Here is a 24,970-nt window from a genome sequence, read left to right on the forward strand (position 1 = left end):
CAATTATACTTTAAATAATAAAAATATGCTTTTTAAAAAAGTAATTGCACATATGTAGATTGAACAATTAAATGGCTATTTGTTTGTTCATTGCTATTTTGTTTCTCATATTGGATTTACTAATCTTAATGAAATGGTGTCATTATACATATATGCATTTTGTTTTTACTGCATTATTGTACTTATCTACCACATCAAGAATATTAACAGCTAATCACTAATGAAAGTTTATACTGAAGCCCTACTCCAGCGTTTTTTTCATTTTACTGTTGGAGTGGTGCCACTAATCTAAGTTCCCTGCAACTAGTAATATAGTTACCAGCTGCCATCTTCATATTTTATGGGCGCAGCTCTGGTTGTCTACTGCAGTTTGTGGCTCGCAGGATTGCTCCAAAATTTGGAAATCAATATAAGTCTATGAGGGCCAGAATAAGGCTCTAATAGATTTAAATTGGAAGCTTGGGGCTGTTACCTCTGACTTCTGGTCATTCAGAAGTTGCAGTCCCAAGATGGCAGTTCAGAACCGGAGAGGCACTAACAGCTGAAGACAATAGGCAGTGAGTATAATGCTATGGCCAAGGAACTTACATTAGTGGCACCACTAATGATTTAAAATAAAAAAGAAATTGAAGTGGTGCTTTAAGACATTGAACTTTGGGCTGACTAGGACATCAGTAACACTGACATATACTACTGACATGTAGCTAATATGATCAATATACAATTCCATAAGTACATCATTAGTATTGCAATACAGATTGCATTTTGTACTACCGCAATGGCTGGTATGACAAATGTAGACCTTCCAACTTATCTCTGCTATTTAAAATCATTGTATTTGGTTTAATCCCACTTGTCACTTCTGTGCAACCATGCTGATTTTAGCTCCATCTTTCTGACAGCGGTATCCTGTGGAAATCCTGGAACTCCAGCCAATGGCATGATCATTTTCAGTGATGGGATACTTTTCTCCAGTTCTGTCATCTATGCCTGCTGGGAAGGTTACAAAACATCAGGGTTAACTACTCGACATTGTACTGCCAACGGAACCTGGACTGGAAGTGCTCCAGATTGCTCAGGTCAATAACCAAATGACTGTCACATCAGATTAGAATAGTGTCAGATGTGTTTTTTCTATTTCTGCATGGAATGACTATTGATTTTACTTCTCTCTTTCTTTAGTCAGATTCGTTCCTTAAAACTTATTTCAACCTTTAAAAAAGATTGAAACCGTCTCTATCTATCTGTTATCTATCTTTCTATCTATCAATCACAATTTTTTTAAGTTTGAATCTATTCTTTTTTATTAAACCTCTTCCACTGACAGAATATTGAACATCAAGTTGATGCAGTTTTGCCGTGTAGAATCTACAAGTAAATCTCCAAACAGGGCTTACTGATTTCCAATGCTAAACTGAATGTTTATTACATTTCCTAATAAAATAGAATGCGTACAATAGCAATAAGAACCAGCAAATCATTAGTTGCACTGCACATGTACCAGTTGCTAAAACATGTAATTAGATTACTATTTTCTGTCTTCATATTAGTGATTACATGTGAAGATCCAGGTCCCATCGCTAATGGTGTTCAACTAGGAAAAGATTTCACATTTAACAAAACGGTCACCTACCACTGCAGCCCGGGATATTTGAGAGATCCACCCTCTGTGGGTCCAATGAAGTGCGGAAAAGACGGCACCTGGAACCAGACAAAACATACATGCAAAGGTCAGTAAATCATAGGAGCAGTTTTCTTTCTAATATATGAACATGTTTTCTATTTGGTTCTTATCTTAAAGGCAATGATTATAAAGTAATATTATAACATATAGTTTTAGATCTGTTATGGTAGATGATAATTTATATTTATAATATTGATCAAAACGTCAGAGGCTACTAGATCTGGGGACGTAGATCTGGGCATTTATTATGATGGAATATAGGCTGAACTGGATGGACAAATGTCTTTTTTCGGCCTTACTAACTATGTTACTATGTTACTATGTTACTATAATCCACAGGCCATCAGGCAATACTAGATGATAGCCACAATAGCATGACAGTCATTTTTTTAATTTTTTTCTATTTAAGAAAAAATAATCCATTAAAACGTGAATATGCTAAATATTTCTATATACATGCATATTATTTATCTTTACTAAAATAACAATGTATTTTAACCCCTTCACGAAATTTGATGTGTATTTACTTCAAAGGTCGTATCTCTGCCTTTGATGTGGGCACGCACACAGAGCCCCTATCTTTCCCCGCAATCACTGACAGCGGGATTTAACATGTGTCGGCCAGAAGTGCGTCATCCATCCTGCCCATCGGCGACCCTGTCATGTGAGCGCGGAGTGCTAATAGTTGTCATGACAGCCCGGGCTCTGCTGATAAATACCCGTGACTGTCATTATGATCCTCTTGTGAACGCTCATGGCTGGCGTTCATAGGACATAATGATTTCTGCTATACATAACAGTGGTTATGCTTATTCACTACTATGTATAGCACAAGTGATCAGACGATTTCATCTTCATGTCTCCGAAGGGGACTATTACACACAGTAAAAAGTGAGAAAAAGTTTTAAAACATATGAAAAAAAAGAAGAAAAAAAAGCATATCAGCCCCCCTTTGCCCCATTAAAAATATAGCAATTTAAAAAATACACATATTTGGTATCACTGCGTTTGCAAAAGTGTGATCTATCAACATTAAGAAATTAATTAATCCTATCGGTAAATAGTCTAAAGAGAAAAAATGTCAAAATGCTAGAATTCCTATTTTTGGAAGCAGAAACATGGCAATAAGAGGCAATCAAAACATTATACCTATCTCAAAATGCTATCAATAAAAACTTCAGCTCAAGGTGGAACAGTTAAGCCCTCACACAGCCTGAGATCCAGAAAAATGAAAAAATTGTAGATCTTGGAAAATGGAGACAGAAAGGAGTTTTTTTGTTTTACAAACTTCTGAATTTATTTTCACTACTTAAGTAAAAAAAAATAAAAAAGTATATCAGCCCCCCTTTGCACCATTAAAAATATAGCAATTTAAAAAATACACATATTTGGTATCACTGCGTTTGCAAAAGTGTGATCTATCAACATTAAAAAATTAATTAATCCTATCGGTAAATAGTGTAAAGGGAAAAAATGTCAAAATGCTAGAATTCCTATTTTTGGAAGCAGAAACATGGCAATAAGAGGAAATCAAAATATCATACCTATCTCAAAATGCTATCAATAAAAACTTCAGCTCAAGTTGGAACAGTTAAGCCCTCACACAGCCTGAGATCCAGAAAAATGAAAAAATTGTAAATCTTGGAAAATGGAGACAGAAAGGAGTTTTTTTGTTTTACAAACTTCCGAATTTATTTTCACTACTTAAGTAAAAAAAAAAATAGATATATGTATATATATATATATATATATATATATACATATATATATACAGTATGCTTTGTATCTGCATACTCGTACTGCCCTGTAGAATTATATTAGCTAGTCAGTTTTAACATATAGTGAACTTGGTAAATTAAAAGCCAAAAAATCAATTGTGGAATTGCACGTTTTGCAATTTCACTGCACTTGGAATTATTTTCCCACTTTCCAGTGCATCACATTATAAAATGAATGGTGTCATTCAAAGTACAACTTGTCACAGAAAAAACAAGCCCTCATACAGCTATGGGGATGGAAAATGAAAAAGTTATGGCTCTTGGATTTAAGGGAAAAAAATAACACAGAAGAACAAAAACAGAAAATCGCAAGGTAATGAAAGGTTAACTTTTTTGTATAGTGTTAAGACAATACTATTAAAAATGTTCTTATTTGCTAGAGTTGACCAAACATATTCAATAGTCTGTAGCTGCCTAAACAGACCTCCTCCTACGAGCCAGTATCACCGGCATAACTTCTTATTACTAGGCATAGCGGATGTCATGTATGCATCATCAGAAGAGGGGCTGCTGGAAAATGAAAGGAGGACTGTAGAGCCCAGCTCAGGCAGCCACAGACTAGAGATGTGACTTCTTGATCTTGGTGCTGCAAATCTTTTTACTCAACTCTATAAGCTGTGCATAGAAAGCCCTCCTTTTTCCATGTAATCCAACAGCTGGGAAAATACGTAGGTTTCTAGGGAGATATTTCATGATCTGCTTTTATAGACTGTAAATTGATAATTGGCATATCGGTGACGTTTTTTGACAACTAGAACAAACACTCAGTTGCTTTTCTTGTCTTCAAAACCAGCAATACATTGTGGGCAGCCACCACATGTACCATATGGCAAGCTGGAGGGATCTGACTTCAGCTGGGGCTCCAGTGTGAGTTACACATGTGTGGAGGGTTACCAACTATCTAGTCCTACTGTTCTTTCGTGTGAAGGAAGAGGAAGTTGGAGAGGAGAAATCCCTCAGTGTTTGCGTAAGTCAATAACTTTTTCAATTAAAAGATACTTTCGTATTAGTATTTCAATTCATGGTTCAATAAGAAACACGACTAAGCAATTAATCAAAACATTTAATCATACAGTAAGAATAATGTAGATATGTAGAAAGGTTGATGATTATCACAGGCACTAATTGTACTTAATTTTTCAGTTTACTGCTATATTTTAAAAGCTTTACCCTATAAAACCATTGGTTTTACTATATTTATTACAATTTCTTGAGATTAGAGCATAAAATATAGACAACATTTCAATTGCAAAAGAAAATATATATCCTGCTCAAAAGAATTACTGGAACAACAATGGTAAGGCCATAAAGTGCATTTTTGATGCAATTATACACAAGCATGCACAGATAAGCATAACAGCATGTGCCATCTTTCATATTGATAGTCAGGGAACAGCCAGGTGATCCCATAGAAATCCCTCCGCTGTGTTAGCACCACGCTGGATCAATGCCCTGACAGGGTCTTCGGCGTGTATCTTCACTTACCCATGCTGTGGATGCTTCTTCCCTTCCCCATGCTCTGTATGCTTCCAGCCGATCTTCTGGCCATGTCCTTAAGGCAGACGCGCAGGCACTCCCACAGTCTTAAAGGGCCAGCACGTGCACTCCTTATGGCTGAGGGACATTGTGTATATATTGCTTCCTCCCCACTGGGGAGGTGCCTGAGCAACCTTCCTGTTCACAGTCTATGTTGTGCAAGGTCGCATACCATTACAAGTCCTGTTTGCTGCACGCTAGTGCAAATCATGCCTGCAGCGCCCTAAGTGCAAATCCTGCCTGCTGCACTCGGTTGCAAATCCTGCCTGCTGCAAATCCTGCCTGCTGCACTCTAGTGCAAATCCTGCCTGCAGCGCTCTAAGTGCAAATCCTGCCTACTGCACTCGGATGCAAATCCTGCCTGGTGCACTCAGTTGCAAATCCTGCCTGCTGCATTCGGATGCAAATCCCGCCTGCTGCACTCTAGTGCAATTCCTCCCTGCTGCACTCTAAGTGCAAATCCCACTTGCCACACTCTGATGCAGATCCTGTCTGCTGCACTCTGACACAAACTGCTGCACACACTCTGATGCAAGCTCTGCCTCTTGCTCCATCCAGTCTGTCCTTCTGGGTCCAGCTGCTGCACAACTGTTGGTCTGCCCTGGAGTGGCATCGGGAGTTCATCAGGAGCCAAGTCTAACCTCACCATCAGAGGCTCTAGTGAACAGTCAGGTGATTGCTTAGTCACTCCGCTCCAGGCTCTACGTGGTCCATGGCACAGCGGTTCCACAAACCACCACTGTGACACACTGTAGCCATGTCGTTAGGGAACAGGAAGGGGATCTTTAACAGATCCCACTGCTTGCCACCAATTTGTCAAGAACCAGCCAGGGGATCACGCTGATATCCTTTAGATGTCACCATTTTGTCACAAGCCAATATTCTGCTGCCTTCAATCATCAGAACAATTGTGCAATTGACTGACAATTGATGGACAAAACCACAGCTCTTTCACTATTAGTCAGATTATGTGTGCTTACCAGTGAATGTATGGTATATACACATCCACTTTCAATGCATGGAACATATATATATATATAGTTTGGTACACTTCAAGTCAATCACACTAGGGTGAAATCAACTTGGCCAGTTATGAAGCAACACAGATTGTGAATTAATTTCTCCTACTGTTGGAATGGAACAGACATCAGGTAGAAATTATAGGCATTTAGCAAGACAACTCCTATAAACGAGTGTTTCTGCAGGGAGTGACCACAGAACAATTCTCTGTTCTCATCCTTTCTGGCTGTTGTTTTGTTCATTTTTGCATTATGTCATTGCTCTCGCCCCTAGACGTACTGTACAGTAGCATGAGGCAGTGACTACAACCCACAGAAGTTGCTGAGGTAGTACAGGTCATCTAAGTTGGCACATCAATGCGATCTGTGGCAAGAAGGATAGCTGTGTCTATCAGCACAGTGTCTAGAACATGAAGATACCAGGATACAGGCCACTACAGCAAGAGATGTGGAGAGGGTCGTAGGAGGGCAACAACCCAACAGCAGGACCATTACCTCCTCCTTTGTGCAAGGGAGGAGCAGGATAAGCAGTGCCAGAGATCTGCAAAATGACCTCCAGCAGATTTGCAACTGGAATATTTTATTCAGTGATATCTAGAATGTGGTATTTTAGTTTTCCCTTTATTTTTTTGAGCAGTGTATATATATATATATATTTATATATGTTTTGTACTCTCCACCTCAACTGATTCTTAATGAGTTAAAAATGAAAGGTGAAGGTTTTGCTAATTGTAAGAGAACAATGTCCAAAAAATATTTATGTATTATTTAGATATTACTGACAATATCCTGTATGTTTTAACATGAATACCAGATTTATGCAATACTTTTGGTACTTTAGTATTATGGCTCTAACCTACTGTTATAATATTATTGTCTAATACATTTCTACTATTTTCTTCATTTCAGCTGTGTTTTGTGGAGATCCAGGAGCTCCAGCTGAGGGGAGGCTTATTGGTAGAAGTTTTACATATAAATCAGAGGTTGCATACCAATGTCGACCACCATTTCATTTAGTTGGGTCCTCTAGAAGAATTTGCCAGCATGATGGAACATGGAGTGGCATTCAACCAACTTGCATTGGTACATAAAGCCTCTACTAAAGGCAATCTGTCATTAGGTTTTTGCTATGTAATCTGAGGACAGCATTAAGTAGGGGTTCAAGCACAGAATTTATGGATGTGTCACTTATCAAGCTATGTGCTATTTTTTACTTTTAGTGAAGGTTTTATCACTAAGAGATTATCATTGCCAGGTCTGACACGCATAAGATTGCTAGTCCAACTCCGCCCCCTCTTATGATAAGTTTCCCACTGTCAATAGACTATGTACATACAGAGCAGGGCGAGGTTAGTTTCTCAGCTCTGCTGCATTGCTATATCTAAAAACTCTGATAGTTTCTCAACTGCAGCACCCAGTAAATTAAGTGATACATTGTTGAATTCAGGGTCTCTTTGTCTATATCATGCTTAAAGATAAAGTAGCAAAAACCTGCTGACAGATTCCCTTTAAAACAATACAATTACTATATGTTGTTATCATTTTCACATCCCACGTAAATACAAACCTTGTTTATCTGCAGAGATTAAATCAATGTAATGAAAATCTTGATTCAAATAGTTTTTATATTATTTAATAATATACCCTGTACCTTAAAAATTTTAGACAATCTCTTGGGAAATTTCAAAACTGCATAACTGTTAGGAAAAGTAATCTACTGGTGAACAGATACTGACAAATATAAAATTAGAAAACTATCTAACGTTATAATCTGTTTATTGATTAGGATGACATTCTGTGATTGACAGAAGAATTCTAAAGCTAAACATGTCAATGATTTTGGTGCTCATCTGTTTTGAGCAAAAATTTCTACTTATTTATTTGACTTAACTTGGCATTTAACAAATGTATATTAAAGCATAAATCAGCCTATCGCGTCTGTCGATTTGCTGTACAGGAACAAAGTTATTTAAAGACGTTACAGAATTTAAAAGGTCTGTACCCCTTAATAAATTAATACAAATTTGACAACAGAATTTTTTGTATTACTAGATAGAAAAGCCTGGTCAGAAAGGATACCTTAAAATAGGAATTTTACTTAAAACTAATGGCATGCTTGTGTAAGCGTTGTTTCCCATAGTCGAAGAGGAATCCATGCTGAAATTATATGCAAATAAACTGCAAGTGCATTAGAGCATGTCAAATCACTTCCAGCTCTCTTGTCCTCACTCCTTATTCCATGGTGGATCGTTACCTCCTGCACTTGATTGACAGGTTAGTGCAGAGCTTCCTGCACATGCACTGACGTAGCTTTTGCAAGATCTCAATGAGAGGGGGCAAATGACAGAGATAGGACCAATCTGTAAAGACATAGGCTGGCACCCAACATAGAATAAGAAGTGAGGGTCCAAGGATCTGAAAATGCTTTGACACCCCCCCAATGCACTTGCCATTAATTTGCTTCTAACTTCAACACCAGATGTCTTTTGAATAGCACTGCCCATTTTATAAAGAAAGTATCAATTTAATCATGGTATTAACACCTATATAGTCTTACTTTTAGGCCGGGGTCACACTTGCGAGTGCAATGCAAGAAACTCAGGCTAGTCTCTCGCCTCAATATACGTCACTGCTGCCAGCACTCGAGAGCGGAGTGTGTGGCTGCTTGTATTTCTATGCAGCTGAACACTCCGGTCCTGAGTGCCGGCGGCAGTGCCGGGTATTGAGGCAAGAGGTTTGTGCGAGTTTCTCGCATTGCACTTGCAAGTGTGACCCCAGCCTTAGGTCAAAACTTTTCCTGACAGGTTCTCTTTAAGAAAATGTGTCCTATAGTGCAAACAAATTGGTGGACATAGGTTAACTCAGTCAGGTCTATCATTTTTATATTAAACCGATTACTCATTTAATAGAAAAGTTGAAGAACTATCTAGATAGCTTGATTTTTTAACAATATCACCACTTCTTGAAAAAAAAATTATCAGAAAATTAGGGTGGCTGACTATTACACAGAAGTTTCACCTTGTGGATGCAAGGGTTATTGTACTTTATGCTCTCTACAAACCTGTGTTTGTCACAATCTATAGGGAATAGTCAGATAATTGTCACACTTTTGAAGGAAAGCTAAATACACATGAAGGAAAGTGACCAACATCATAGAAAAGTGATATACGGAGAAAGATCAAAATATTCTGTAGGGAAAAGTGAAAAATTCATTTTTGTTTTGATGATGTCATAGAAGTACAATTCATGGAATTATCATTCCTTTGTCACAATCCTCTCCTTATTTTTTATGTCTCATGTTTTATTACATATAGGTAGAAGTGCTAAATATTTCCTTGAAATCAAAGATATTTTACATTTAAAGGCAACATTCTGATTTCCATATTTTGGATAAAATATTTTTTTCAAATGATGTTATAGATTTTTATGATTATATATACTTTAGAATCTTAACCCACTTAAAGGGAATCTGTTGATAGGATCAACACTCCCAAAACCTGCATGAATGGGCATGCAGATCTTTGAAATGTAGCTCAATTGAAACTTTTGTATTTTCTATTTCCTGCTGAAATCCTGAGAAATTCACAATTTTTCATATGCAAATGAGACATCCAGTACTTTCCAGGTGACCGAGCACTTTCCATGCCTCTTACTCCAGAAGATGTTTCATCAACCCGAACCAGCTTTTTTTTAGCTTGATTGATTGCTCACTGTCTGTGTCACATTATACTTCAGGTAAGGAAATAAGACAGAGAACTATCAATCAAGCTAAGGCTAGTTTCACACTAGCGTTTTTGGAGCTGCGGAGGGCTGCAGACTTCTCCATAAAGCCCCCCCTCGGCCGCTAGCTCCGCCTACTTCTGCATGCGGCCAGCATGTGGCCTGCGTACCTATCTTTAACATTAGGTACGCAGGTCGTGCCGCTGTATGCGGATGCTTCCGCATGTGTCGTTTTGACGATGCAGAGGAAAAAAATTGCTCCAAGCTGCGTTCTATGCTGGTCACCATATCGTTAAAATGACACATGCGGAAGCATCCGCATACAGAGGCACGACCTGCGTACCTAATGTTAAAGATAGGTACGCAGGCAGCATGCAGGCCGCATGCAGAAGTAGGTGGAGCTAGCGGCAGAGGTGCAACCGAGGGCGGGGCTTCACGGAGGAAGTCCGCAGCCGTCCGCAACGCTAATGTGAAACCGGCCTAAAGAGGTTGGTACACAGGAAGAAACTGCCTTAGGAGGGAGAGAATCTGGAAGTGCTCTGACACAACCAAATCACATAAACCTTATTTGCATATGAATTTAAACTCTAATTTCTCGGAAATACACCAATAGATAGAAGATATAAAAGTGTCAATGAATTTACATTTTAAAGACCTGCATGCCCATATATGCAGTTTGGTAGGATCGATCTTACTGACAGAATCCCTTTAATAATTTGCTGAAATGTTGTTTTAACTTGTTTGTCAGATTTTCTTTTTCATTTAAATTTTGATAGAATGCTTTGAACTGCAGAAACAAATAAAATTAAAATGATTGACTGTTTCTATGGAAACCTAGTCTTATATTCAGTTTTTGCACGCATTTCAGATCCAGCTCATAACTCCTGTAGAGACCCTGGTACACCGCATTATGGCATGCAGAACAGTTCCAAGGCTTATGAGGTAATGAACACATTTAATAAGCACTCTTTAAGTGTTGGAAAGTTTAGATAATTAAAGATGGGTTTTCTGCCAATGCTCAGATCTCTAAAGTTAGATTATAAATGTGTTTTTTAAGGATAAAAAAAGTTATAAAAGTAAAATGTATCCAATTAACACTAGATGTGTCATTCGAAATCATGAAATCCAATATCTGTGCAGTATATTTTCAGTGGGATATTTTTACAGTTTATTTTTAATCAGTTCAAAAATAGTAAACTTAATCTACTATATAAAGCTGAATGTGTGTGTGTGTATGTGTGTGTGTGTGTATGTCCGGGATTGGCATCTGCACCGTCGCAGCTACAGCCACAAAATTTTGCACAGTCACACGTCTGGACCCCGAGAGCGTCATAGGCTATATTGTGAGGTGAAATTTTAACCCGGCGCGTTCCAATTCACCAAACAATTTTGCCCCTATCTACATAATGGAGAAAAAAGTGAAAGGAAAAGTGTTGGAGGCGTCGCAGCTACAGAAACAAAATTTTGCACAGTCACACGTCTGGACCCCGAGAGCGTCATAGGCTACGTTGTGAGGTGAAATTTTAACCCCGCGCTTTCCAATTCACCAAACAATTTTGCCCCTATCTACATAATGGGGAAAAAAGTGAAAGGAAAAGTGTTGGAGGCGTCGCAGCTACAGAAACAAAATTTTGCACAGTCACACGTCTGGACCCTGAGAGCGTCATAGGCTACGTTGTGAGGTGAAATTTTAACCCCGCGCTTTCCAATTCACCAAACAATTTTGCCCCTATCTACATAATGGGGAAAAAGTGAAATGAAAAGTGTTGGAGGCGTCACAGCTACAGCCACAAAATTTTGCACAGTCACACGTCTGGACCCTGAGAGCGTCATAGGCTATGTTGTGAGGTGAAATTTTAACTCCGCGCTTTCCAATTCACCAAACTATTTTTCCCCTATCTACATAATGGGGAAAAGTGAAAGGAAAAGTGTAGGAGGCAAATTGACAGCTGCCAGATGTGAACAAGGGGGACTTTAAGAATGAGAGCGATGGCGCAAAAGAGTATATACCGTACAGTTGCTAAGGTGGGGCCCCGACATGGGATACTCACCACACATGGGGATATGAACACACACACAAAATGCGCCACACACTACCACGTGCTTGAACACATATACCACCCTCAACACACATTTCACCACACATACACCAACCTCGCCACATAAAAGTCGAAACACAAAAGTCGCCGCTCAAAACTCGCCACGCGCAAAACTCGCCACATGCAAAAACTAGGCTCACGCAAAACTTGCCACAAGTGCAAAACTCACCTCATCGAAAACTCGCCACACGCAAAAATTGCACACGCGGAAAAATTGCCACATGCACAAAATTTGCAACACATGCAAAAGTTGCCTCACACAAAACTTGCACATACTCAAAAGGCACCAGACATAAAACTCACCACGCGCAAAACTCGCCATGCGCAAAACTTGCTGCACACAACTTGCTACACTAACCTGTTACATGCAACTCGACACACAAAAAATTGCTACACGCATGTTGCCACACAAAACTCATCTCACAAAAGTCGCTACATGCATGTCGCCACACACAACTCAACACACACAACTTGACAAACGAAACTCGCCCTAAAACACACACAAGTCTGGTATTAGCCTTCAAAAATAAAAATCTGATTAATAAGCAGACAAACTACAAGAGCAACAAATTTACCATATAGGAAATACAGCAGCTGTCAGTCACATGACCTGTCTATTATGTGTATGTGTGAGCTAATATATACTGCCAGGGGGAGGGCTTCCTGTTGGCTGGGGATTTATCAGGCTGCCAATTTATCTTACAAATACTGAGGTAAAAATACTGAGCAAATAACGTGTTAACGAGGTCTAATACAGGAGATCACACAGGTATATACTATATAAAGGGGAGATGACACACAGGTATATACTATATAGAGGAGGAGATGACATACAGGTACATACTATATACAGGAGGAGATGACATACAGGTATATACTAAATACAGGAAGAGATGACACACAGGTATATACTATATACAGGAGCAGATTACCTACAGGTATATACTATATACAGGAGGAGATGACATACAGGTATATGCTATATATAGAAGATGACATACAGGTATATACTATATACAGGAGGAGATGACACACAGATATATACTATATACAGGGGAGATGACACACAGGTATATACTATATACAGGAGGAGATGACATACAGGTATATACTATATATAGGAGGAGATGACATACAGGTATATACTATATATAGGAGGAGATGACATACAGGTATATACTATATACAGGGGAGATGACACACAGCAGGTATATACTATATACAGGAGGAGATGACATACAGGTATATACTATATACAGGAGCAGATTACCTACAGGTATATACTATATACAGGAGGAGATGACATACAGGTATATGCTATATATAGAAGATGACATACAGGTATATACTATATACAGGAGGAGATGACACACAGATATATACTATATACAGGGGAGATGACACACAGGTATATACTATATACAGGAGGAGATGACATACAGGTATATACTATACTAGCTATTGAACCCGTTCTACGCCCGGGTGGCGAGCATTTATATTGGTATATTGTCTCCATCCTGGTATGTGCTGCTCCATCCTGCGTTCCCCTTCCTGTCATGTGCTGCACCCATCCTGCGTCCCCATCCTGTCATGCGCTGCTCCCATCCTGCGTCCCCATCTTGTCATGCGCTGCTCCATCCTGCGTCCCCATCCTGTCATGCGCTGCTCCCATCCTGCGTCCCCATCCTGTCATGCGCTGCTCCATCCTGCGTCCCCATCCTGTCATGCGCTGCTCCATCCTGCGTCCCCATCCTGTCATGCGCTGCTCCCATCCTGTCATGCGCTGCTCCCATCCTGCGTCCCCATCCTTATGTGCTGCTCCATCCTGCGTCCCCATCCTTATGTGCTGCTCCATCCTGCGTCCCCATCCTTATGTGCTGCTCCATCCTGCGTCCCCATCCTTATGTGCTGCTCCATCCTGCGTCCCCATCCTTATGTGCTGCTCCATCCTGCGTCCCCATCCTGTCATGCGCTGCTCCCATCCTGCGTCCCCATCCTTATGTGCTGCTCCATCCTGCGTCCCCATCCTTATGTGCTGCTCCATCCTGCGTCCCCATCCTTATGTGCTGCTCCATCCTGCGTCCCCATCCTTATGTGCTGCTCCATCCTGCGTCCCCATCCTTATGTGCTGCTCCATCCTGCGTCCCCATCCTGTCATGCGCTGCTCCCATCCTGCGTCCCCATCCTTATGTGCTGCTCCATCCTGCGTCCCCATCCTTATGTGCTGCTCCATCCTGCGTCCCCATCCTTATGTGCTGCTCCATCCTGCGTCCCCATCCTTATGTGCTGCTCCATCCCGCGTCCCCATCCTTATGTGCTGCTCCATCCCGCGTCCCCATCCTTATGTGCTGCTCCATCCCGCGTCCCCATCCTTATGTGCTGCTCCATCCCGCGTCCCCATCCTTATGTGCTGCTCCATCCCGCGTCCCCATCCTTATGTGCTGCTCCATCCCGCGTCCCCATCCTTTCATGTGCTGCTGCATCCCGCGTCCCCATCCTTATGTGCTGCTCCATCCCGCAACCCCATCCTTATGTGCTGCTCCATCCCGTGTCCCCATCCTTATGTGCTGCTCCATCCCGCGTCCCCATCCTGCTGCTCCATCCCGTGTCCCCATCCTGCTGCTCCATCCCGTGTCCCCATCCTGCTGCTCCATCCCGTGTCCCCATCCTGCTGCTTCATCCCGTGTCCCCATCCTGCTGCTCCATCCCGTGTCCCCATCCTGCTGCTCCATCCCGTGTCCCCATCCTGCTGCTCCATCCCGTGTCCCCATCCTGCTGCTCCATCCTGCGTCCCCATCCTGCTGCTCCATCCCGTGTCCCCATCCTGCTGCTCCATCCCGTGTCCCCATCCTGCTGCTCCATCCCGTGTCCCCATCCTGCTGCTCCATCCCGTGCCCCATCCTGCTGCTCCATCCCGCGTCCCCATCCTGCTGCTCCATCCCGCGTCCCCATCCTGCTGCTCCATCCCGCGTCCCCATCCTGCTGCTCCATCCTGCGTCCCCATCCTGCTGCTCCATCCCGCGTCCCCATCCTGCTGCTCCATCCCGCGTCCCCATCCTGCTGCTCCATCCCGCGTCCCCATCCTGCTGCTCCATCCCGTGTCCCCATCCTGCTGCTCCATCCCGTGTCCCCATCCTGCTGCTCCATCCCGTGCCCCATCCTGCTGCTCCATCCCGCGTCCCCATCCTGCTGCTCCATCCCGCGTCCCCATCCTGCTGCTCCATCCCGCGTCCCCATCCTGCTGCTCCATCCTGCGTCCCCATCCTGCTGCTCCATCCCGCGTCCCCATCCTGCTGCTCCATCCCGCGTCCCCATCCTGCTGCTCCATCCTGCGTCCCCATCCTGCTGCTCCATCCTGCGTCCCCATCCTGCTGCTCCATCCCGCGTCCCCATCCTGCTGCTCCATCCCGTGTCCCCATCCTGCTGCTCCATCCCGCGTCCCCATCCTGCTGCTCCATCCTGCGTCCCCATCCTGCTGCTCCATCCCGCGTCCCCATCCTGCTGCTCCATCCCGCGTCCCCATCCTGCTGCTCCATCCTGCGTCCCCATCCTGCTGCTCCATCCTGCGTCCCCATCCTGCTGCTCCATCCTGCGTCCCCATCCTGCTGCTCCATCCCGCGTCCCCATCCTGCTGCTCCATCCCGCGTCCCCATCCTGCTGCTCCATCCCGCGTCCCCATCCTGCTGCTCCATCCTGCGTCCCCATCCTGCTGCTCCATCCCGCGTCCCCATCCTGCTGCTCCATCCCGTGTCCCCATCCTGCTGCTCCATCCCGTGTCCCCATCCTGCTGCTCCATCCCGCGTCCCCATCCTGCTGCTCCATCCCGTGTCCCCATCCTGCTGCTCCATCCTGCGTCCCCATCCTGCTGCTCCATCCCGTGTCCCCATCCTGCTGCTCCATCCTGCGTCCCCATCCTGCTGCTCCATCCCGTGTCCCCATCCTGCTGCTCCATCCCGTGTCCCCATCCTGCTGCTCCATCCCGTGTCCCCATCCTGCTGCTCCATCCCGTGCCCCATCCTGCTGCTCCATCCCGCGTCCCCATCCTGCTGCTCCATCCCGCGTCCCCATCCTGCTGCTCCATCCTGCGTCCCCATCCTGCTGCTCCATCCTGCGTCCCCATCCTGCTGCTCCATCCCGCGTCCCCATCCTGCTGCTCCATCCCGCGTCCCCATCCTGCTGCTCCATCCTGCGTCCCCATCCTGCTGCTCCATCCTGCGTCCCCATCCTGCTGCTCCATCCCGCGTCCCCATCATGCTGCTCCATCCCGTGTCCCCATCCTGCTGCTCCATCCCGCGTCCCCATCCTGCTGCTCCATCCTGCGTCCCCATCCTGCTGCTCCATCCTGCGTCCCCATCCTGCTGCTCCATCCCGCGTCCCCATCCTGCTGCTCCATCCTGCGTCCCCATCCTGCTGCTCCATCCTGCGTCCCCATCCTGCTGCTCCATCCTGCGTCCCCATCCTGCTGCTCCATCCCGCGTCCCCATCCTGCTGCTCCATCCCGCGTCCCCATCCTGCTGCTCCATCCTGCGTCCCCATCCTGCTGCTCCATCCTGCGTCCCCATCCTGCTGCTCCATCCCGCGTCCCCATCCTGCTGCTCCATCCCGTGTCCCCATCCTGCTGCTCCATCCCGTGTCCCCATCCTGCTGCTCCATCCTGCGTCCCCATCCTGCTGCTCCATCCCGTGTCCCCATCCTGCTGCTCCATCCCGTGTCCCCATCCTGCTGCTCCATCCCGCGTCCCCATCCTGCTGCTCCATCCTGCGTCCCCATCCTGCTGCTCCATCCTGCGTCCCCATCCTGCTGCTCCATCCCGCGTCCCCATCCTGCTGCTCCATCCCGCGTCCCCATCCTGCTGCTCCATCCCGTGTCCCCATCCTGCTGCTCCATCCTGCGTCCCCATCCTGCTGCTCCATCCCGCGTCCCCATCCTGCTGCTCCATCCTGCGTCCCCATCCTGCTGCTGCATCCTGCGTCCCCATCCTGCTGCTCCATCCTGCGTCCCCATACTGCCTCTGACCCGCTCGGCGCCGAGTGCTGGGGGGCCTGAGCAGGCGGGGACACCGGCGCGCTGTGGGGGTCAAGTGCCGGTATCGCCGCCAGCTCAGGCCCCCCAGCACTTACTATATTCACCTGTCCCCGTTCCATCGCTGAGCGCCGCCATCTTCCCGGCTCCTCTGGCTGTGACTTTTCAGTCAGAGGGCGGCGCCGGCGCGCATGCGCGTCATCGCGCCCTCTGACCTGAAGGCCACAGGCCGAGGAGACCGGGAAGATGGCGCCGCTCAGCGATGGAACGGGGACAGGTGAATATGTCCGATACTCACCCTCCTGGCGGTCCCTGCTTCTGCGGGGGAGATCGCGGTGTGCGTTCAGTGTGAACGCACACCGCGATCTCCCGGGAGCGTCGCTCTGTGAGGCCCAGACTGCGCCGGCGCTTGCGCTTGCGCAGTCTATCGAGGCTTCGGACAGAGTGACGCTCCCAGCGTTATATTATAGATATAGGAGGAGATGACATACAGGTATATACTATATATAGGAGGAGATGACATACAGGTATATACTATATACAGGGGAGATGACACACAGCAGGTATATACTATATACAGGGGAGATGACATACAGGTATATACTATATACAGGAGATGACATACAGGTGTATACTATATATAAGGGAGATGACAAACATGTATATACTGAGGTAAAAATGAGAGGTGTGACGTGAAAATGAAAAGGTGTGAGTGCAAAATGAGAGGAGTGAGGGAAAATAGTGTAGTGATCGGAAAATGACAGATGTGAGGTCGAAATGACAAGTGTTAGGGGGGAATGAGAGGAGTGAGGGAGAAAATGAGAGGTGTGAATGAGAAAATGAGAGATGTGAGGGGAAAATGAGAGGCCTGATGGGAAAATAAGAGAAGTGACGTGCTATAACTAACCACAGATATTTACTATGCCCAGGCAACGTCGGGCTCTTCAGCTAGTCCTTTATAAATGAGGAAAATTACCTAATATCACATATCTGTGATTGGCAAAGGTACTTGAACCTTTGCTTTCAGCATCTGGTGTGACCTCAATTGTGCCACAATCTAACGTTTCTAGCAATTGTTGATTACTCCTGAACAGCTCTCCATTTATTTACAGGTCCTTCTCAAAAAATTAGCATATAGTGTTAAATTTCATTATTTACCATAATGTAATGATTACAATTAAACTTTCATATATTATAGATTCATTATCCACCAACTGAAATTTGTCAGGTCTTTTATTGTTTTAATACTGATGATTTTGGCATACAACTCCTGATAACCCAAAAAACCTGTCTCAATAAATTAGCATATTTCACCCATCCAATCAAATAAAAGTGTTTTTTAATAATAAACAAAAAAACCAACAAATAATAATGTTCAGTTATGCACTCAATACTTGGTCGGGAATCCTTTGGCAGAAATGACTGCTTCAATGCGGCGTGGCATGGAGGCAATCAGCCTGTGACACTGCTGAGATGTTATGGAGGCCCAGGATGCTTCAATAGCGGCCTTAAGCTCATCCAGAGTGTTGGGTCTTGCGTCTCTCAACTTTCTCTTCACAATATCCCACAGATTCTCTATGGGGTTCAGGTCAGGATAGTTGGCAGGCCAATTGAGCACAGTAATACCATGGTCAGTAAACCATTTACCAGTGGTTTTGGCACTGTGAGCAGGTGCCAGGTCGTGCTGAAAAATGAAATCTTCATCTCCATAAAGCATTTCAGCCGATGGAAGCATGAAGTGCTCCAAAATCTCCTGATAGCTAGCTGCATTGACCCTGCCCTTGATGAAACACAGTGGACCAACACCAGCAGCTGACATGGCACCCCACACCATCACTGACTGTGGGTACTTGACACTGGACTTCAGGCATTTTGGCATTTCCTTCTCCCCAGTCTTCCTCCAGACTCTGGCACCTTGATTTCCGAATGACATGCAAAATTTGCTTTCATCAGAAAAAAGTACTTGGGACCACTTAGCAACAGTCCAGTGCTGCTTCTCTGTAGCTCAAAAGTGGCTTTACCTGGGGAATGCGGCACCTGTAGCCCATTTCCTGCACACGCCTGTGCACGGTGGCTCTGGATGTTTCCACACCAGACTCAGTCCACTGCTTCCTCAGGTTCCCCAAGGTCTGGAATCGGTCCTTCTCCACAATCTTCCTCAGGGTCCGGTCTCCTCTTCTCGTTGTACAGCGTTTTCTGCCACATTGTTTCCTTCCAACAGACTTACCATTGAGGTGCCTTGATACAGCACTCTGGGAACAGCCTATTTGTTGAGAAATTTCTTTCTGGGTCTTACCCTCTTGCTTGACGGTGTCAATGATGGCCTTCTTGACATCTGTCAGGTCGCTAGTCTTACCCATGATGGGGGTTTTGAGTAATGAACCAGGCAGGGAGTTTATAAAAGCCTCAGGTATCTTTTGCATGTGTTTAGAGTTAATTAGTTGATTCAGAAGATTAGGGTAATAGGTCGTTTAGAGAACCTTTTCTTGATATGCTAATTTATTGAGACAGGTTTTTTGGGTTATCAGGAGTTGTATGCCAAAATCATCAGTATTAAAACAATAAAAGACCTGACAAATTTCAGTTGGTGGATAATGAATCTATAATATATGAAAGTTTAATTGTAATCATTACATTATGGTAAATAATGAAATTTAACGCTATATGCTAATTTTTTGAGAAGGACCTGTATATTTATTCTAAGTGTTATATTTAGTTACATTTTAAAGGATTATATTCCATGGTGGTGATTTATTCCCCCCCCCCTCCCTTCAGGTGTTCAGTATATACATGAGTGTTTTTGTCCTTATATAATGTAACGTTGGACCTATGTGCTAAATAGTCCTGAACATTGACAGGAATCTTGGCCTTTTCGCTCTACATAATAGCTTCAATTATTATGTTGGTGGTATGTTGGTGGGTTTTCTTCCATGGACTGCTCACTGGAGGTTCTTCCATGACATTTAAGTTCAGAAATTTGACTTAATATTACAAAATGTTAACTGAATTAACCCTAGCATGCATGACGTCACAAATCTACACTTTACGTAATGGGGGCCTATTAGGCCTCCATGCAAATCATATGGAGAAACTCACATACAAACAACTTTTACAAGTATATTTCAAAATTGCTAAATAAGATAGGAATAATGCACAACGATTTAATTATAATTGTAAACACCAAAAAAACATTTTTTTTTTCAAATTTCAAACAAAGATATAAAAAACACACAAAGGTATATAAATCTAGAGTAAACTAGCTGCAGCTACATTTTTTGTACTACTGAGTACATGATAAAAACAGTAGGGGCCTAAAATGTCCCCGTTCCATACGGATGTGGTTTTCTCCAAAAAAGTATTGTTGCACCAAAATGCCTATCAAAAAAATTATATGACCAACTGGATATTACCAGCAACAACATACTTGAGGAATACCTAGCGTTTCAAAATTTTAACTAAAGTAATTTTGCAGATAGTAGCAAAAAAGTAAGCACCGGGGCGTAAAAGGCCCGCTATATGCGTTGTAGAAAGATGTGTGCTTTAGGTAATTATCTTGCTATATGACCCACATTCTCCTCAGATACATGGACAGATGTCCTGACATTTTCCTTTAGAAACTTTAATTTAATTTAATGTTCCATCAATTAATGAGGATAAGGTGACATGGCCCAGATGAAGAAAAATAGGTCCAAACCATGATCCTACCACTACATGTTTTCACAGATAGTATAAGGTTTTTACGCTGTATTGCAGTGTTTTTGAAGCCCTGCTGGTGGACTTCAACAGAGACTGTGATTTTTTTGTATGTGAAGTGATTCTATGGCGACGCTGTATATACAACAAGTAATCAAACGATCGCAGCTTCAAAATGTTTTGAAAAATATGAAAAAAAAAACAAAAACATTCAAATCACCCCCTTTGCACCATTAAAAAATAAATACACCGTGTGTAGAATTATTAGGCAAGTTGTATTTTAGAGGATTATTTTTATTATTGATCAACAACTATGTTGTCAATCAACCCAAAAGACTCATAAATATCAAAGCTTAATATTTTTGGAAGTTGGAGTGTTTTTATTTTTTAGATTTGGCTATCTCAGGTGGATTTCTGTTTGTGTGGGTAACTATTATTGTGCAGAATTATTAGGCAACTTAATAAAAAACAAATATATTCCCATCTCACTTGTTTATTTTCACCAGGTAAACCAATTCAACCCACAAAATTTAGAAATAAACATTTTTGACATGCAAAAAACAAACCCCAAGAAATTAGTGACCAACAGAGCCACCTTTCTTTATGATGACACTCAACAGCCTTCCATCCATAAATTCTGTCAGTTGCTTGATCTGTTTACGATCAACATTGCGTGCAGCAGCCACCACAGCCTCCCAGACACTGTTCCGAGAGGAGGACTGTTTTCCATCCCTATAGATCTCACATTTTATGAGGGACCTCAGGTTCTCTATGGGGTTCAGATCCCTTGAACAAGGGGGCCATGTCATTATTTTTTTTTCTTTGAGACCTTTACTGGCCAGCCACACTGTGGAGTAGTTGGAGGCATGTGATGGAGCATTGTCCTGCATGAAAATCATGTTTTTCTTGAACCATACCGACTTCTTCCTGTACCACTGCTTGAAGAAGTTGTCTTCCATAAACTGGCAGTAGGTCTGGGAGTTGAGCTTCACTCCATCCTCAACCCAAAAAAGTCCCACAAGTTCATCTTTGCTGATACCAGCCCATACCCGTACTCCACCTCCACCTTGCTGGCATCTGAGTCGGAGTGGAGCTCTCTGCCCTTTACTGATCCAGCCTCTGGCCCATCCACCTGGCCCATCAAGAGTCACTCTCATTTTATCAGTCCATAAAACCTTTGAAAAGTCTTAAGATATTTCTTGGCCCTGTCTTGACGTTTTATCTTATGTTTCTTGTACAAAAGTGGTCGTTTTTCTGCCTTCCTTACCTTGGCCATGTTCCTGAGTAGCGCACACCATGTGCTTTTTGATACTCCAGTAACGTTGCAGCTCTGAAATATGTCAAAACTGATGGCAAATGGCATCTTGGCAGCTTCACGCTTGATTTTCCTCAATTCATGGGCAGTTATTTTGCGCCTTTTTTGCCCAACACACTTCTTGCAACCCTGTTAGCTGTTTGCCATGAAACGCTTGATTGTCCGGTGATCACGCTTCAAAAGTTTGGCAATTTCAAGACTGCTGTATCCCTCTGCAAGACATCTCACAATTTTGGACTCTTCAGAGCCCGTCAAATCTCTCTTCTGACCCATTTTGCCAAAGGAAAAGAAGTTGCCTAATAATTAAGCACACCTTATATAGGGTTTTCATGTCATTAAACAACACTAGTGTTGAGCGATACCGTCCGATACTTGAAAGTATCGGTATCGGATAGTATCGGCCGATACCCGAAAAATATCGGATATCGCCGATACCGATATCCGATACCAATACAAGTCAATGGGACATCAAGTATCGGAAGGTATTCTCATGGTTCCCAGGGTCTGAAGGAGAGGAAACTCTCCTTCAGGCCCTGGGATCCATAGGGATGTGTAAAATAAAGAATTAAAATAAAAAATATTGATATGCTCACCTCTCCGGCGGCCCCTGGACTTCACACTGCTAACCGGGAGGCTTCTTTGTTTAAAAAGCGCGCCTTTCGGACCTGTGAATGACGTCCCGGCTTCTGATTGGCCGCGTGCCGCCCATGTGACCGGCACACGACCAATCAGAGGCCGCAACGTCATTCGCAGGTCCTCAATTCCTAGAATTAGCAGTTTTGTGAATGAGAATGACGTCACGGCTTCTGATTGGCCGCGTGCCGCCCATGTGACCGGCACGCGGCCAATCAGAAGCCGCGACGTCATTCTCATTCACAAAACTGCTAATTCAGGACCATTTTACAACCCTTTTACAGCACCTAAGTTCGGGTCCCCATTTACTTCTATGGGGTTCAGCAATAGTTCCAGTAGAGTTACTTAGTCGTGAAAGGGATAAATTATAACATACAGTATTTGGAGAAAGAAAAATACTACAATACAGCAGGAAAACCTTCTATCATTTTTTAAATAAGGTGGTTGTCAGGTCTATCAAAATATACAAATAATTAGCGAGATCTGTAAACACTGTAAATGCAAAAAAAGAAGAACGCCAAAATGACTTTTTTGTCTCTGCAGTTCCACAAAAGATGCTGTAATAAGAGATAAAAAAGTCACATCTATCCCATAATGGTACAAATAAAAATGATGTAACATCCTGCAAAAAAATAAGCCATCATGCAGCTCCATCGACTGAAAAATAAAACATTATGGGTCTTGGAATATGGCACAACATTACTGTTTAGCGTCCTCCCAATGATGGACTCATATATATTTAATGGAATCTGTCATTAGGATAAACCCTTTTAAGCCGTCTATATGGGCATGTAGGGCATAGAAAGCTGAATATAATGGTACACTAATATATGGGAGCCGATTCTCGTGCAGATCAGTGTACTGTCCATAGCTACGAACAGTTTTAATGGTTTGGAGGTTACCTTTGGTTTCTTTGTAACCTGATGGACCAGGCTCCAAAAGACTTCACTTCACTGTGCCTGCTGCCATTCCTGAGCAAGTTTGGCACTGCTGTTGACTAGCTGAATCCTCCTTAGGAGAGGGTCCTGACACTGGACTTTCTTCACAGCAATTGAACTTCTCTCTGAAGTTCCTGGTGTTACAATAAATTATAGATTTAGGAACAGTCTGGCGATTAGTAATGTTCTAGCATGTAAATCCCTTTTGATGCGAAACAATGCTGACTGCACACATTTCCTTGGAAACAACTGTGTTTAACAGAAGAAGGCAATGATTTTAATCACCAGCCCACTTTAAAATCAACCAGTTTGCTCTTATATTTTAATCAGACTGGTAGTGATTTCAGCTGCATTGTCCTAGTTAACATTTTCTCCAAAATTAAAAAATGTATTACTGAAATGATGTAATTTAGTCACTTAAGAATACCCCATTAGTTTTCACATATTGTTACCATTCACAGACATTTGACTTTAAATCATTTTCCTCCTTTAAAAACGCACATTTAATATTTTTTACTAATAATTTTCTTTGGTTTTCTTTTACTAATGTGTGAAAATTTGAAAATCCGATGTAGTTTTAGATTGTATTTTCTGAATCTGAAAGATTCACAAACTTTAAAGAACTACAGTAATACATACGAAAGATATGAGTATGACATTTGCTAGATATATTACCTGGACAAAGTACACTGTGTACAGAATCAATAGTAAAGTGAGTATTTGACCATATCATCATTTTTATGCCGATTTCCAACTTCATACTCTGTAATCTTGAATGCTTATTGGATGAAGCAGATCAAATAATGTGCATTTGTGTAAAGAATTGATGGAAATATGACCTAAAGATATCCACATCCTTTGTCAAGGTGTGCAAAATTATTATGAAACTTGTTTTCTTTAAGGCAAAATGGGCCACAAAAGAGATTTAACTGATTTTTAAAAGTAAAAAAAAAAGATTACAAGTCCTACAAAGGGATTCAGCACTCTTGAAATTGGTAAAATATTGAAAAGAAAAGACCCACATTAACTGCCAAAATTGTGAGCAGAATAAAATATCAAGCAACCTGAAACCTATTATCCTGCAGTGCTGTCATTCCAGAACTACAACCTCCCTGGAGTGCCCAGAAGTACAAGTTGTTCACTGACATGGCCAAGGTAAAGAAGGCAGAAACTGGAAGACCAACAAGACACATGAGTTGAAATGCATACACACCCCAGTATCATAGCAATTTCAAGAGTGCTTCATTCCTCTGTAAGACTTGAAACAAATTTGGACTTTTCAGGGTTAGTTAAATCTTTTTTTGGCCTATTTTAAGTAACAAAAACAAGTTGCTTGATAATTCTGTACACCTTAATAAAGGGTTCTGCACCCTCCCTCATTACACAAATATACATCACCTGATTTGCTTCACCCAATAAGCATTCAAGTTTATACAGCTTGGAAGTGTTGAAATATGCATAAAAGTGATATCGTCAAAGTACTTATTTGTCTAATAATTCTGCTCACAGTGTATGCTCAAATTTCTGTAAAAA

At 42.9% G+C, this 24,970-nt stretch overlaps 1 protein-coding gene across 1 annotated transcript in view; it reads left to right on the forward strand.

Annotated features, from left to right (window-relative positions):
• CSMD1 (CUB and Sushi multiple domains 1) overlaps positions 1 to 24,970 on the forward strand; it is a 3,308,788-nt gene that overhangs the window by 3,237,790 nt on the left and 46,028 nt on the right. Inside the window, exons 58-62 of the mRNA XM_069726899.1 lie at positions 903 to 1,079; positions 1,551 to 1,730; positions 4,256 to 4,429; positions 6,927 to 7,100; positions 10,606 to 10,679. Coding sequence (XP_069583000.1) covers positions 903 to 1,079; positions 1,551 to 1,730; positions 4,256 to 4,429; positions 6,927 to 7,100; positions 10,606 to 10,679 — 779 coding nt within the window. The remainder of the gene's footprint in view (positions 1 to 902; positions 1,080 to 1,550; positions 1,731 to 4,255; positions 4,430 to 6,926; positions 7,101 to 10,605; positions 10,680 to 24,970) is intronic.

This window comes from Ranitomeya imitator, chromosome 5 (assembly GCF_032444005.1).
Source record: "Ranitomeya imitator isolate aRanImi1 chromosome 5, aRanImi1.pri, whole genome shotgun sequence".
Lineage (NCBI taxonomy): Eukaryota > Metazoa > Chordata > Amphibia > Anura > Dendrobatidae > Ranitomeya > Ranitomeya imitator.